Source organism: Amblyraja radiata, chromosome 2, assembly GCF_010909765.2.
Source record: "Amblyraja radiata isolate CabotCenter1 chromosome 2, sAmbRad1.1.pri, whole genome shotgun sequence".
Lineage (NCBI taxonomy): Eukaryota > Metazoa > Chordata > Chondrichthyes > Rajiformes > Rajidae > Amblyraja > Amblyraja radiata.
Genome location: NC_045957.1, coordinates 147,444,098 through 147,460,607, shown reverse-complemented (window position 1 = coordinate 147,460,607; position 16,510 = coordinate 147,444,098). Strand labels below are relative to the sequence as shown.

Sequence of the window (16,510 nt, the reverse complement as noted above, 5' to 3'; positions counted from 1 at the left end):
CCATGTTCTCCTGAGATGTTGCCTGACCTGCTGCTTTACCCCAGCACCTTGTCTTTTTACATAAACCAGCTTATGTAGATTTGCAGTTGATCCTATCAATCATTCCACTGCAGTTCAGAACAGCTTTTTGGAGAGGTTTGTTGCATTTTCGATTTATGGTTTGTGTGAGGAGTGCTTTTTTCAGACATGAAGCTGTATCATGAAGTAAATTGGCAGTCATTGATAGAGTTGCTGCTTTAAATAAAAAAAATTACGCCAAACATTTGATGCGATTAATTTTCCTTTTCTGAATTTGTCTTTGTTTTGCAGATCAATTTTGACTTATTCTCGAATAGGAGGAAAAATCAAAACTTTGGCATTCTGTCAGGGCTCCCATTATTTGGCAGTAGCTTCTGACAATGGTACAGTCCAGCTCCTGGGAATTGAAGCGAGCAAACCTCCAAAATCTCCAAAAATACATCCCCTCCAGAGCAGGTAATTTCATTTGAATATGAACTGATTTTTATCATGTTGATTTCTCTAGGTCAGTTTTGTTTTAGATTTTGAACACTTGAATGTTTTTTTAAATAATCTGATTTTTAATTATAAATTACTGGTCCACCACCAATTTTCTGGCAACTGGTGGTCCAACTTCCCTTTTAATCCGGACAAAATCCATCCCCCTCTCCCTGCGGAAGTCCCCCCTGAAAATGTGGTATCTAGGCCGGGTGAGCTGCCGATCTTGACCTCATCGGGACTTCTGTGTCTATCGGCAGATCCACTTCCATAACCGACTTCTGCGGTCGACATTGATGGCCGGTATCTCGCCCCCTCCCAAGGCCATAACCTCTATTGATCTGGCAAAACGGATAATCCAGAAAGACTCTGGAAGCACGGCTGCCGAAAAATAGGTGGTGGACCCGTATTTGAAATCATTTTGAGTTGGTTTTGAGTATCTTTTATCAATTGTAGCAGCAAGATCTGCAGTATATTTGGACCCGCAGGATTGCAAGTACTAATGTTGGTTACAGGGATAGCATGAGGGTGGGCTGGCTCCATCTCAATCTGGTTTATATGCTTCATTGCAAGCAATCTAAGTGAATTCCTATTGACTTCCATAAACCATAATTATGAATTATCAAGCTCGGCTCAATAAAAGAACATGTTATGCATCTGGATCTTGTAAATTTCTGTGATAATTGTGTAATGTAGCATTCAACTAGTTTGTAATGATGACTGCCAGTTACCCAAGTCTCTTTGAGGTGATGCCTGATGCCATAAGAAGTCAAAGTTGGAAATCTATGCCACGAAGACTAGAAAATCTTTGTGGACAACGTTCTTTGTGGTTGGCTTCAACACTGAATGTAAAATCCACACCGGTTGCTTTGCACTTTTTAAATAAATTCTTATAGCCATAGTCTTGCAGCGTGAAAACAAGCACTTTGGCCCAACTTGCCAACGTGTCCCACTAGTTCCACCTGGTTGCATTTGGCGCATATCCCTCTAAACCTATCCATGTACCTGTTTAAACATTGCAATAGTGCGATTATGATCAATGATGAAGTGTAATTGGAAAATTAGAAGTTCCTTGTGCTAGTTAACAATTTTGCATATTTTTGTTAATAGTACTGCAGTTAACTGTGCAGCCTGACTTCCTTGTTGCAAATATTTGAAGCAAAATAAATATCTGAAAAATAATTCGCAACATGTTCACCACTAACTTCCATCCGGCACTCAAATACACCTGGACCATTTCCGACATTTCCCTACCATTTCTTGACCTCACTACCTCCGTCGCAGGTGACCGACCGACATCCACTATAAACCCACTGACTCCCATGGCTATCTGGACTAGACTTCTTCCCATCCTGCTTCCTGTAAGGACTCCATCCCCTACTGCTAATTCCTCCATCTACGCCGCATCTGCACCCAGGATGAGGTGTTCCACACCATGTCCTCATTCTTCAGGGAACGGGGGTTCCCCTCTTCTACCATAGATGAGGCTCTCACCAGGGTCTCTTCTATACCCCGTGACTCTGCTCTCACTCCCCATCCCCCCCACTTGTAAAAAGGGTCGAGTCCCCCTTGCCCTCACCTTCCACCCTACCAGCTGTCACATACAAGAAATAATCCTCTGACATTTTCGCCACCTCCAACGTGATCCCACCACTCGCCACATCTTCCCATCTCCTCCCCTGTCTGTTTTCCGCAGAGACCGCTCCCTCTGTAACTCCCTGGTCAATTTGTCCCTTCCCACCCGAACCACCACCTCTCTGGGCACTTTCCCTTGGAACCGCAAGAGATGCTACACTTGTCACTTTACCTCCCCCTTGACTCCATTCAAGGACCCAAGCAGTCTTTCCAGGTGCAGCAGAGGTTCACCTGCACCTCCTCCAACCTCATCTATTGCATCCGCTGCTCTAGATGTCAGCTGATCTACATCGGTGAGGCCAAGCGTAGGCTTGGCGATCGCTTTGCCGAACACCTCCGCTCGGTTCGCAATAACCAACCTGATCTCCCTGTGGCTCAGCACTTCAACTCCTCCTCCTATTCCGAATGCGACCTCTTTGTCCTGAGCCTCCTCCATAGCCAGAGTGAGGACCACCGTAAATTGGAGGGGCAGCACCTCATATTTCGCTTGGGCAGTTTGATTTGATTTAATTTATTATCATTGTCTTCAATGAAGAGACAACAAAATTATTTTTCTTATGCAGTCATACAAAAAAATAAAATAAAAAAAAACACAAAACACAGAACACAGTAGTCCACAACACAAACATCCCCACAGCAGCACCAAAGTTCCCCACTGTGAGGGAAGGAACCAAAGTCCAGTCAACCTCCTTGCCGATGGACTCAACCTCCTTCCCGAGCACCCCGTAGTCGCCGCTACGGGCGGCCCGATGTTCAGGCCCTCTCGCCGGGAACCTCTCGTCGGCCACCTTCCACCGGAGTCCGCGGCTCCCGATGTTCGCGCTGGCGACCCCCGCCAAAGGGTTCCGCGATGTTAAAGTCAGCGCCGCCCTCGTTGGGAGCTCCGCATCCACTGCTCCGCTATGTTGGAGCAGCGGCCCAGCACTCCGGAGCTCCAAGTGGTGATCCTAGGAAGGCCTCGTCCGCTCCGCGATGTACCCAGTGCTGCGCCGCTGCTGGTGAAGCTCTGGTCCGGTCCCGGCAGGAAAGGCCACGCCAATCCAGCTGGTAGGCCGCGAGAGGGGGGGGGGGCGAGGAAGCGACTCGGATAATAGCCGCACCCTCGCCCCAGAGGTATGAACATTGACCTCTAATTTCAGGTAGTCCTTACTTTCTCCTCCCCTTCTCAGCTCTCCCTCAGCCCTCTGGCTCCATCTCTTCTTTTCTTCCTCCACCCCCCACCCCCCACCCTCACGTCAGTCTGAAGAAGGGTTTCGACCCGAATCGTTGCCTATTTCCTTCGCTCCATAGATGCTGCCTCACCCGCCGAGTTTCTCCAGCATTTTTGTCTACCTTCGATTATCCAGCATCTGCAATTCCTTCTTAAACATGTTTTATCAAGTGCCTGGTTTCTAAATGTTAAAACTTGTAAATGTTACATAGAAAATAGGTGCTGGAGTAGGCCATTCGGCCCTTTGAGCCAGCACCGCCATTCAATATGATCAGGGCCAATCATCCAAAATCAATACCCCGTTCCTGCTTTCTCCCCATATCCCTTGATTCCGTTCGCTCTAAGAGCTATATCTAACTCTCTCTTGAAAGCATCCAGTGGATTGGCCTCATTGCCTTCTGTGGCAGAGAATTCCACAGATTCATAACTCTTTCTTGTTTTGTCTGCCATTAATGGAACAAATAGATATTCCTAACTGCTAGATGTTTGACATAGAACACCATGAGTAATTGCCCTTTGATGCGGCAGATGACCCTGTGTAGCAAAGCTAAGGTATTGGTGGTGCAAGATTTGGGCTATTATGTTTTGATGGTGACCTTTTATCTTTTTCTCCACAGAAAGGAAGACCATTGCATCTGTAATGTGTATGCTTAATTTTATTTTCAGTCATTCATTTGCTAAGTTTTTATACATATTTAATACGATATTAAAGCCCTGATTTTAGCATGATTAATCTCTTCCACTTGCATTTGTGTCATTGTTATACGTGCATTTCGTTTTTGTTTCAAGACATGAGGAACTAATTTCCTCTGCACTAAAATAGGAAACAATGATGTATTATTTAACTTTAGAGATGAAAATGCATCCTTGAGATAAATATCCCTAAGGCAATTCACACAATATGCTCCTTTCTTTAAAGAAACCCTTAGTATCATTATAATTAGGTTTTAACATTAATCATGCACATTACGCAATGTTATGTACAAACTTTTTTCTTGTTAAAAAGAAACTGCCAATTATTTGCTACTTTCTTTTATATGATTGATACAGATGAAGGCAATAGTATTTCCTGTTTTCTAAGAGAACTAATGACCTTTGATTTTAAAACATCCTGGAACTGACACAATTTAATGAGAAAACCATGTTAATATATACTGATCCGACCCCCTTCAATGTGGTTATTTCCTAAAAGCTTTGTTAACAGTGCCGCAGCTAATGTGTGGGATGGTTTCCTTGTCACTAACATGTATTCCTTTGTTCTAATTTCAAATTCTGTGAAGTTTGCATGTGGTATTAATAATTAGGTGTATTTAATTTAATATTAAAGAAGCTTGCTTTCATATTTGCAAGCTAGATGAATGTGAGAATGTGGTTGGAATTTTGCATTTGATTATTCTTAAATACTAAAAATGGAAAACAGTTTGTTATCAGCATCTCGTCTTAAATCAGTTCCCATTTTTTTTTCTTTTGAATCTGTTAATCTACTGGTACTAATGCAACTTTTACATTTTATAATTGCATTAATAAGAACAATAATAATTTTCTTAATAACATTAAATTTATAGCTATTCTTGATGAAAATATTAGGTCATATTTTACTTGACCAGATAAATTTGTTTATAAAAGATAAAATTATTATCTTCCATCCATCGTAGTTATTGCCATGCTAATTTATTCCATTTATGGAATGCATGTAATTATAAACACATTCCAGACATATATTTCTAATTCAAAATCAATTCTTGGTAAGTATTAGCAGGTTTTTATGTATAGCATTGACCACATGCAATTTGTGTTCATATTTAAATAAATATATCTCCCATTTCTTTCACCGAAGGATTTTGGACCAGAAAGTAGATGGGTGTGTGGTGGATATTCACCACTTTAATGCAGGTGCTCAGTCTGTTTTGGCATATGCAACTGTAAATGGTTCTTTAGTTGGCTGGGACCTGAGGTCATCAACAAATGCCTGGACATTAAAGCATGATTTGAGACTTGGACTCATAACCTCATTTGCTGTAGATATACATCAATGCTGGCTCTGTATAGGTATGTGTGATTTCCTATGGCTATTTATCTTGTGTCGGCTGCTTTTGCTACACATTTTTCAATAATCTTTCATTAAGAAAAATATCATTATCAGCAAAATGTAATTTTGGCATTAAGTAGTAAATCTTTACAGCAAAAATGAATTTGGCTTATTTGCCATTCAAACACAATCAGACCAGTTGTTTTTGCAGTAAGTATTTTTTTTCTGGGAGCACTACATGGCATTTGCTGTATTTATATTTAGAGTTGGATTCTTTTTTTTTTATAAAGGAACAAGTAGTGGAACTATGGCTTGTTGGGACATGAGATTTCAGCTGCCCATTTCAAGTCATTGTCACCCAGCCAGAGCTCGCATTCGACAGCTGCTAATGCATCCTCTCTGCCAGTCATGGGTCATCGCAGGTACGTACAATGCTTCACTTCGATTACATGGTGTAATAGTTTTGGCTTCATTGCCCCTGCATTTGCCATCCTGTCTCCTCCAAACAATTTGTCGTTTAACACTTTAAAATTCAGCATTACTGACCTCATCAAGGCCCTTGGTCCTCTCTATCTATGTTATCTGCTGTATGATACTAATTAATGCCATCTCTCTGTATAGAGCAAAATCTTCCATTTATGCAACATATCTAGTATATTGATGACATCCCAGGGCACACTCTCAGAGGGAGAGAGAGAGAGAACGTGAATTTTACTTTGTTTGACAAACATATTCGGGCAGATAAGAACAATTAGTGAAAGAAGACATTGTAATAGTGAAAAGATTTTGGGAAGTCATAAGGAAGGAGGGAAATTCAAGAGTTTAGTAATTTGGCAGCAGAAGGTGAAACCATCAATGGGGATGTGATGGAGTTTAGATATGCACAAGAATACAGAACTGAAAGAGCTTGGAGCATTAAGCATATGAATTAGTCTGTGATAAGATTGCCATGAATCTTGGAAACTGCAACGCTGCAGAACCAGACAATGTTCCTCCACAATTTAAAACTAATTAATGCTGTACTGAATTGGTCTCCATTTACAAGCATTTGGATGGACAAGGGCCGATTAGGGATAGTCAGCATGGTTTTTGTATGTGTGAGGTCGTGTCACACAAATCAGAGTTTTTTGAAGACTTGACCATAAAGGTCAATGAGGGCAGAGCTGTGGATGTTGTGTATATGGACTTCAGCAAAGCATTCAACAAGGTTCTGCATGGTAGGCTGCTCTGGAAGGTTAGATCGCGTGGCATCCAAGGAAAGATAGCTGAATGGATAGAAAATTGGCTTCACGGAAGAAAGCAGAGGGTGATGGTGAAAGGTTGTTTCTCGGACTGGATGCCTGTCACTAGTGGTGTGCCTCAGGGTTCGGTGCTGGGCCCTTTACAGTTTGTCATCTATTTCAATGATTTGGATGAGAACATATAGGGCAAGATTAGCAAGATTAGCAAGTTTGGTGATGATGCAAAAGTGGGTAGTTTTGCAGATGCTGAAGATGGTTATGAAACATTGCAGCAGGATCTGGATCGATTGACCAGGTGGGCTGAGGAATGGTTGATGGAATTTAATACAGAGAAATATGATGTGTTCCATTTTGAGAAGTCTATAGCATGGGCAGTGAATGGTAGGGCTCTGTGGGAGTGTTGTAGAGCACAGGGATCTAAGTGTGCAGGTGCATAGTTCCTTAAAGGTGGAGTCGCAGGTAGATAACGGCATTTCGTTTGGACCTCAAGGGGTCCAAATGACAATAAATTGAATTGTATTGTATTGTATAAGGTGGTTAAAAAGTATTTTGGCACTTTGGCCTTCATCAGTCGGAGTATTGAGTATAAAAATTGGGAGGTCATGTTGCAGTTGCATAAGACGTTGGTGGGGCTGCATTTCGAGTATTGTGTTCAGTCCTGGGCACCATGTTATAGGAAAGATGTTGTCAAGCTGGAAAGGTTGCAGAGAGGATTTACGGGTGTGTTGCCAGGACTGGAGGGTCTGAGCTTTAGGGAGAGGTTGAGTAGGCAGGGATATATTCCTTGGAGTGTAGGTGGATGAGGAGTGATCTTATAGAGGTGTATAAAATCATGAGAGAAATAGGTCAGATAGATGCACAGAGTCTCTTGCCCGGAGTAGGTGAATCAAGGACCAGAGGACATAGGTTGAAGGGGAAAAAATGTAATAGGAATTTGAGAGGTAACTTTTTCACACAAAGGAATGGAACAAGCTGCCAGAGGAGGTAGTTGAGGCTGGGTCTATTCCAATGTTTAAGAAACAGTTAGACAGGTACATGGATAGGATAGGTTTGGAGGGATATGGACCAAACGCGGGCAGGTAGGACTAGTGTGGCTGGGATATGTTGGCTGGTGTGGGCCGAAGGGCCTGTTTCCAAGCTATATCAGTCTATTTTCCAATGGAGCTGTAGCAGGAAATCTACAGTGTTCCTCCTCACTGTTTCGATTCAGATTTTCCAAAATGAATGTCAATGGAGTTTGAGTGAGATGTAAAAATGTGTATAGTACAATTGTTGAAGTCCATGGTGTTCCCTTTAATAGCCTCACCCCTCCATGTCTTCCATCACCATGGGTCCAACACTCCACCAGCAAGTTTCCAAAAGAACAAGTCAGATACAGGCAAACTTAGAATTAAAAATTGTGTAATGTTTTTGATGAAGTGCTACTGTAGCTAGTACATGATCCAGCAATAACACTTCCATTGTTTTCTTACTTTGTAAATTGCAATGTCAGTTATATGATATTGAAGAAGGATCTCAACCCAAAACGTCACCCATTCCTTCTCCAGAGATGCTGCCTGAGATGCTGAGTTACTCCAGCTTTTTGTGTCTATCTATATGATGATTGATTCCTCTTGGTAATTAATCATAGTTTTACATAACCTTTAATTTGAAGTCACAATTCTATTGTTATTTCACTGCTTGCTTTATATCTAGAATGCAACATTTCTAGGCATAATGGACAAGTCAAGTTTATTCGTCACATACACATACGAGATGTGCAGTGAAATGAAAAGTGGCAATGCTCGCGGACTTTGTGCAAAAAACAAACAACAAACAAACTACAAACACAATGGAACAGAATCACATATTCTTTTACATATTACATATTGTGGGAGGAAGGAAAAAGGAAAAAAAAACCCAGCATTTTAAAAAAACAGTAGAATGGTACAGTAAAGTTAGTCTCTGGTGAGGTAGGAGTTTACAGTCCGAATGGCCTCTGGGAAGAAACACCTTCTCAACCTCTCCATTCTCAAGGCATGGCAACGGAGGCGTTTGCCTGACCGTAGCAGCTGGAGCAGCTGAACCATCTCCACTAATCATACAGCTTATAATTTCATTGTTAAAGTGACCGTCACACTTGGGGTACTGATCTGAAATGTTACCTGTCTATTCCCTCCACAAATGCTGCCTGACCTGAGTCCCACCAGCACTTTTTTTGTTTTTTGTTGTTGAAGATTCCACTCCACGTTTTCTGAATGTTTATTTTGATATTCCTCCTCAGCCGTGCAGGGAAATAATGAAGTTTCAATGTGGGACATGGAAACTGGAGACCGGCGATTCACTCTATGGGCCAGCAGTGCACCACCTCTCTCAGAAATGCAGGTTGGAAGCTATATCTTCAATGCTTAGGAAGTGTTCTACTCGAGTTCTTATTCATGCCTCATTGCACCCATGTCTTTGAGACCGAAGACTGAGTTCAAACTCTGTTCTGGAGACTTCAGTATAAAATATAGGTTAACACACTACTGCAGTGCCAGGAAGATAGAGAAGGGTAGGTGACTTTTGCCAGGAAAGAAATTGAGTCCATTCTTAAGTAGGTGATAATAAGACACACAGAAAAACACCATTTCATAATGCAGAGACAGCATGGTTTTATGAAAGTTTATCAGCCACTGAAAGCAGAGAACTGGAGTGGAAGTAATTCCTCTTGAACCCCGAGGAGCTGCCTAAGATGATGAATTAAGGAAAACTAGTGGATGTATCTTGATTTTTTTATTTTTTTTTAAAGCATTCAATAATATGCCTGAGGAGGTTGGTGCATTAGTGAGGGATCATTAGTTGGGAACAACTAATGGACAGAGAATTTGTTAATGGGCAGAGAAGAGAAAGATTGAACTAATCATTTTGGTCAGTTACTTGCTACTTGGCACAAGGAGCATCACTAGGATTTCAGTGTAAAGATCTTGTAAAGATCTCATTGTAAAATGTATTGACATCTGTTATTTACAATCTACACTAATGATTTGGATCAAGTGATCCATTGTAACAGCTGGTAATGATCCCAGGTCAGTTAGAACATGATTAATAAATCGTTGGGTGGGCATCTATTACTTGTCTGCATATATGATTACTCACACTTGGGATTCCTTATCTGTGATGAGTGTTTCTGTCTTCACTATTGAAGGCATCTTTACAATTATTATTGCATAGAGATAAAATTAAGGCTTGTTGTGTTAGTAACCAAAGCAACCTTGAGGTCCATTTGACTATATTTACTTTTTAGCCTTCAGCACATAGTGTTCATGGAATCTACTGCAGTCCAGCAGATGGGAATCCTCTATTGCTAACAGCTGGATCAGACATGAGAATAAGGTATTGTACTTTTTGAAATTGGGTGAAGAACATATTTGTTATTATCTGAAGCAGTATTATTTTTGCTATTTTTAGCAGCTAGAGTACAGATCCACAAATTAAATGTGTCGTCCACACTGAGTGTTGTACTTCGTGGTCCGGTATCTGTGATACCATTGTTATGACTCTGGAATGACCACAAGTACATGTATTTAGGGGTTTGAAGCTGAGCATAAATCAAGGCTCTGTTTATTTCGAGGCCATCTGCAACCAGAGTGCCGTGCCCATATTATGTCATTCCCACATATACATGTTGCTACGTGGGCAAACAAAATAGTCCTTGTGATATAACAAATTAGTCCTTGCAATATCACAACACAGAGTAGGTAAAGTTCATGATTATCTTTGCTCCTGAACTTCTAAACTATTGTAAAGTTCTTTGTTTCCCAATCAGGGGATTATAACAATGAGAAAAACATTTGCTTGGTATGACTTTAGAATATTTATTGACAAGATTTTTGTGTTTTTATTGAAAAATAGATCAAGTGCAGACCTGTTGCGTCTGCTCCCGCAACACAAGATTCCACCACTCGCCCGTTCCCCCAACGCAAGCCGTCCCCCCCCCCCAATGCAATATTGCACCACTCACGCATAGCCCCCAACTGCGCAGGCACGGCTCATTTCTCCTCATTCCCCAGCACTCCCTCCTCTTCCTCTTCACCCTCCCTCTTCAATCCTTGGGGAGGGAAGGGTGGTAGAGAGGGAGAGGGAGGGGGGTGGAGAGGGAGGGGTGTAGAGATGGAAGGTAGAAGGCGGGGAAGGGGAGGGGATAAAGAGGGAGGGGGGTAGAGTTGGGGGTAGAGGGAGGGCAGAGAGGGCAAGGGAGGGTTAGGGGGTGGGGGGGTTTCAATCCTTAAAAGAGGGAGGGGGGTAGAGAGGGAGTTATTTGAAACAAGATTGATAGAATTCAAACTATGATGGCAGAAGTGAAGGGGCAGGATATCACTGGCCCAAACCTTTCAAGTGTATATATGTCTGTGAGCTGGTTGTCGTGCTTTACGAATTGTGAGTTTGCTGTCCACTTTATTGATGACTTCTATTTCCGCATTATTCCACTACAAAGCTAGTAAATTTCCCATGTTGCATGAAGAAAGTATTGTTCACACTCAAGTTAGGGGCATTCGCTTTAGAAGGATGAGAGGGAATCTTATTGAAACGTATAAGATTATTAAGGGTTTGGACACGCTAGAGGCAGGAAACATGTTCCCGATGTTAGGGGAGTCCAGAACCAGGGGGCACAGTTTAAGCCATTTAGTACGGAGATGAGGAAAAACTTTTTCACACAGAGGGTTGTGAATCTGAGGAATTCTCTGCCTCAGAAGGCAGGGGAGGCCAATTCTCTGTATGCTTTCAAGAGAGAGCTGGATAGGACTCCTTAAAGATAGTGGAGTCAGGGGATATGGGGAAAAGGTAGGAATGGGTACTGAGTGTGGATGATCAGCCATGATCACAGTGAATGGCGGTGCTGGCTCGAAGGGCCGAATGGCCTACTCCTGCACCTATTGTCTATCTCCTTGAAATGCTGTAGAATTTGTGCATTACAATGAGCATTAATCATTCTGCTGTTTTCAGGTGGGATTAATGGTACTTTATTGTATTTACAGTCCACTATCTGCCTTTGACCTTGTGGAAAACTGCTGAAAGTTATTTATTTATTGTCATCTGTATTTCTTCCATGGCAATTGTCAAATTTGGCACATCTCGCTCACTTTAAATGTATGTATTAAAATCAACAGACAGTATTAATATCCTTTTTATAATCATGTTATCATTAGCTAACTGGCAGATCAACCACATTGTTGACAGAGCATTTAAAGTTGTACTTAATAGTTAGGGAATTTTGGAACATCTGCCAAAGCAGACTAATTATTTCTCCCGGAAGAGGAGAAAATGTCTGATTCTGGCAAAAGGTTCAAAAGCCTGGTTTACTTCCATATGTAGACCAGCTTTAGATATTCAATCTTTTGAGATGAGCTGTGAAATTGATTTTGGGCAGTATAAATTAGCAGCCTGATTTTTCCTACGCAATTGTTAATCATTTTAACTGACATTAATACCACTGCTTGTGTCCAATTTCAAGATTTGGTGACCATCAGCTGTTTCATCACAGCAGCATAAATTTGCAGCCTGATCAGATCATCATCAGCTCACCAGATCATCATCAGCTCACAGAAGTTGTCTCTTAGCAGATCTTTCTCTTCCATACAGGAAACATAATCTTCAAATGTTACGCCTCACAAGGTTAAAGAAACTCAGCAGAGCTATCTCAGTTAGTACCACTTGACTTCAATAGCAGTAAAGTTTAAATTGACAAACTTGTTCAAAAGCAAAGCTGCATTTTTGGAGGCTATCTTTCAAAAGAGATGTTAAATTGGTCCTGGCCTCTCAGGACATAAAGGAAGAAGGGCAATGCGTGGTCAACATTAAGTAAATAAATCCTTAACCAATGCCAGAAATCTGGTTATTTTCACAATGTTGTTTTTGGAACCTTACACTATGGAATTAGGTGTCTAATTACAATTCATGGTAGACAAAATTGCTGGAGAAATTCAGCGGGTGCGGCAGCATCTATGGAGCGAAGGAAATAGGTAACGTTTCGGGCCGAAACCCTTCTTCAGAGTGATGCAGGGTAGGGGGAGGGGGTGGGAGAAGAAAGCTTCTCCTTTCTTCTTCCTCTCCGATTCTCCAGCATCTGCAGTTTCTTCTTGAACTAATTACAATTCAGAATTTACACCTCTAATTACAATTCATAATTTACTTTGTTGGCTACAAAGTGCTATGAGGTGTTCTTAGAGCACATGGTATTGGGGTAGGGTGTTAACATGGATAGAAAATTGGTTGGCAGACAGGAAGCAAATAGTAGGAGTGAATGGGTCCTTTTCAGAATGGCAGGCAGTGGCGAGTGGAGTGCCGCAAGGCTCGGTGTTGGGGCCGCAACTGTTTACCATATATATTAATGATTTAAGAGGAAATTAGGAGCAATGATAGCAAGTTTGCAGATGACACAAAGCTGGGTGGCAGTGTGAACTGTGAAGTGGATGTTAGGAGGTTGCAGCGTGACCTGGACAGATTGAGTGAGTGGGCAGATGCGTGGCAGATGCAGTATAATATAGATAAATGTGAGGTTATGCACTTTGGCGGCAAAAACAAGGGGGCAGATTATTATCTCAATGGGGTTAGGTTAGGTAAGGGAAGTGCAGCGAGACCTGGGCGTCCCTGTACACCGGTCACTGAAAGTTGGCTTACAGGTACAACAGGCAGTGAAGAAAGCTAATGGAATGTTGGCCTTCATAACAAGAGGATTTCAGTATAGGAGTAAAGAGGTTCTTCTGCAGTTGTATAGGGCTCTGGTGAGACCACATCTGGAGTATTGTGTACAGTTTTGGTCTCCTAATTTGAGGAAGGACATCCTTGTGATTGAGGCAGTGCAGCGTAGGTTCACGAGATTGATCCCTGGGATGGCGGGACTGTCATATGAGGAAAGATTGAAAAGACTAAGCTTGTATTCACTGGAGTTTAGAAGGATGAGGGTGGATCTTATAGAAACATATAAAATTATAAAAGGACTGGACAAGCTAGATGCAGGAAAAATGTTCCCAATGTTGGGCGAGTCCAGAACCAGGGGGCACACAGTCTTAGAATAAAGGGGAGGTCATTTAAGACTGAGGTGAGAAAAAACGTTTTCACCCAGAGAGTTGTGAATTTATGGAATTCCCTTCCACAGAGGGCAGTGGAGGCCAAGTCACTGGATGGATTTAAGAGAGAGTTAGATAGAGCTCTAGAGGCTAGTCGAGTCAAGGGATATGGGGAGAAGGCAGGCACGGGTTATTGATAGGGGGCGATCAGCCATGATCACAATGAATGGCGGTGCTGGCTCGAAGGGCCGAATGGCCTCCTCCTGCACCTATTTTCTATATTTTCTATGTTCCTTCCCAAAGCCAGTGCGTAGCTGGTAGAGCCGTTGCCTCATAGCGTCAGTGTCCTTGGTTTAATCCTGACCTCAGGTGCTGTCTGGGTGGAGTTTTCACGTTCTCCCAGTGCTCCTATTGTAGCACTCCAGTTTCCTCCAGGTGCTCCGGTTTCCTCCCAAGTCCCAAAGGTGTGCGGGTTTGTACGTTAATTGGCCTCTGTAAATTGTCCCTTAGCGTGAAGGGAGTGGATGAGAAAGTGTAATAATGTGGAACTAGTGTGAACTAGTGAGTGGTAGTTGGTGTGGACTCGGTGGGCCCATTAGGCCTGATTCCATGCTGTATCTCTAAACTAAAGTAAACAGAGGCTTCTCCAATGAGTCAGTAGCACAAATGAGCTACTTCAGTGGCAGCATCCTCACAAACTTACATTTTGTAACAAGTCCACTGTAGCCACTAGAACAACCACAACTGGTATGAACTAATGTTAAGGGTTAATTTAACAATTCATTTATATTCACACAGGTTCTGGGATTTGGCATATCCAGAGCGATCATACATTGTAGCAGGAGGTGCAAATGATGCTCTGCATTGCCCATCTGTCTCTTACTACAGAAAGATAATTGAAGGAACTGAGGTTGTCCAGGTAGGCTTATCTGTGTATAACTATCTGAAAGATCTCAAACCTTTATTGAAATGTGCAAAAGTCGTTTTTTGTACAAAATATTAATTCTTTGTGACATAATAAAGAGCCACCAACATTTGATTAATTTTTAAACTCATTTAAATGTTTCTTTAATAAACGGTAGAGTGAGCCCTGATATATGATGTCTGTAAAATTGTGAGAGGGATAGACAGAGTTGACGTGGATAAGCTTTTTCCATTGAGAGTAGGGAAGATTCAAACAAGAGGACATGATTTGAGAATTAAGGGACAGAAGTTTAGGGGTAACATGAGGGGGAACTTCTTTACTCAGAGAGTGGTAGCTGTGTGGAACGAGCTTCCGGTGGAAGTGGTGGAGGCAGGTTCGATTTTATCATTTAAAAATAAATTGGATAGGTATATGGACGGGAAAGGAATGGAGGGTTATGGTCTGAGTGCCGGTAGATGGGACTAGGTGAGAATAAGTGTTCGGCATGGATTAGAAGGGACGAGATGGCCTGTTTCCGTGCTGTAATTGTTATATTATTGTATGGTATGCGTTAGCCAAGGTGGCAGTTTTTTCATAAAACCTCAAAAGATGGGAATACGTATTATGTCAGGCAGATTCTGGAGAAATAGACATACATCAAACAGCTTTTATCTTGATTCCAAGATTCCTATTCATGGCCGAAAGGAATTAAATATGAAAAACATTTAAAAATAAATTAGACAAAAGAAAGAATGAACTAAAAATATATTAATGCAGTACACACACACACACACACTAGTTATTTTACAATTAGTTATCAGGTATTCTAGATTTATTTTGGTTTAATTTTAACTAAATTTAATTTAATTAATTGTCATTATGGAATTTGTGTTGCCGTCCACGTGGGATAGCATCACTCTTGCCCAGTGTAGATGAATCGAGGACCAGAGAACATAGGTTTAATGTGAAGTGGGAAAACCAATTTATAGGTATCTGAGTGGTAACTTTTTCGCACAAAGGGTGGTGGGTGTATGGAACAAGTTGCCAGAGGAGGCAGGGACATATCCCAACATTTAAGAAACGGTTAGAAGGCACATGGATAGGACAGGTTTGGAGGGATATGGACCAAACGCGGGCAGGTGGGACTAGTGAAGCTGGGACATTATGGCTGATATGGGCATGTTGGGCAGAAGGGCATGTTTCCACACTGTATCACTCTATGACACTGGAATTCTCTGCCTCAGAGGACGGTGGAGGCAGGTTCTCTGGATGCTTTCAAGAGAGAGCTAGATAGGGTTCTTAAAAATAGCGGAGTCGGGGGATACCGGGAAAAGGCAGGAAAGGGGTACTGATTGGGGATGATCAGCCATGATCACATTGAATGGCGGTGTTGGCTCGAAGGGCCAAATGGCCTACTCCTGCACCTATTGTCAATTGTCTACTGTCTATTGACACTGACCTGTTCTTTTGCCCAGCGCCTGAGAAAAATAAAAATATCAAATTAATCAAAATTATGTGTGGCTTAAGGTTCATTATGAAATGGGTACAGACGGTAGCAGGGCGGAAAAAGCTTGAAACGGGAAAATAATTAAAAATAGAAAATAGGTGCAGGAGGAGGCCATTTGGCCCTTCGAGTCTGCACTGCTGGCTCGAAAATTGGTATAATTCTTTTTACAGAGTAACTAACTAACAGGTGAATTACTTTTAATTTGGCATAAAAATGCATTCAATTGAAAACACTAAAGGCCACATTTCTGTTGAGTTTAGTTATGGTCAGAACTTTAAAAAAAAATTAGAAAGAGAAATGCAGCAATTTAAAGGATGATATAAAGAAATAAATTGTAATATTTTGAAGAAGTAATTTCTTTCTGACAAGTTAAACAGACTTTTTTGGATTTCAGATTTATTATTTTCGGTTGTGTTTTTGCTTTTCTGTATATTATTTGACTCAATAGAAGCAGTAGCCGT

At 41.7% G+C, this 16,510-nt stretch overlaps 1 protein-coding gene across 2 annotated transcripts in view; it reads left to right on the top strand.

Annotated features, from left to right (window-relative positions):
- Positions 1-16,510, top strand: part of pik3r4 (phosphoinositide-3-kinase regulatory subunit 4) — a 53,809-nt gene that overhangs the window by 34,089 nt on the left and 3,210 nt on the right. Inside the window, exons 13-19 of one of the 2 annotated variants that reach the window (XM_033016982.1) lie at positions 310-474; positions 3,958-3,984; positions 5,178-5,389; positions 5,660-5,791; positions 8,874-8,974; positions 9,876-9,964; positions 14,437-14,557. In XM_033016982.1, coding sequence (XP_032872873.1) covers positions 310-474; positions 3,958-3,984; positions 5,178-5,389; positions 5,660-5,791; positions 8,874-8,974; positions 9,876-9,964; positions 14,437-14,557 — 847 coding nt within the window. The remainder of the gene's footprint in view (positions 1-309; positions 475-3,957; positions 3,985-5,177; positions 5,390-5,659; positions 5,792-8,873; positions 8,975-9,875; positions 9,965-14,436; positions 14,558-16,510) is intronic. The other variant, XM_033016988.1, reaches the window with a different exon arrangement.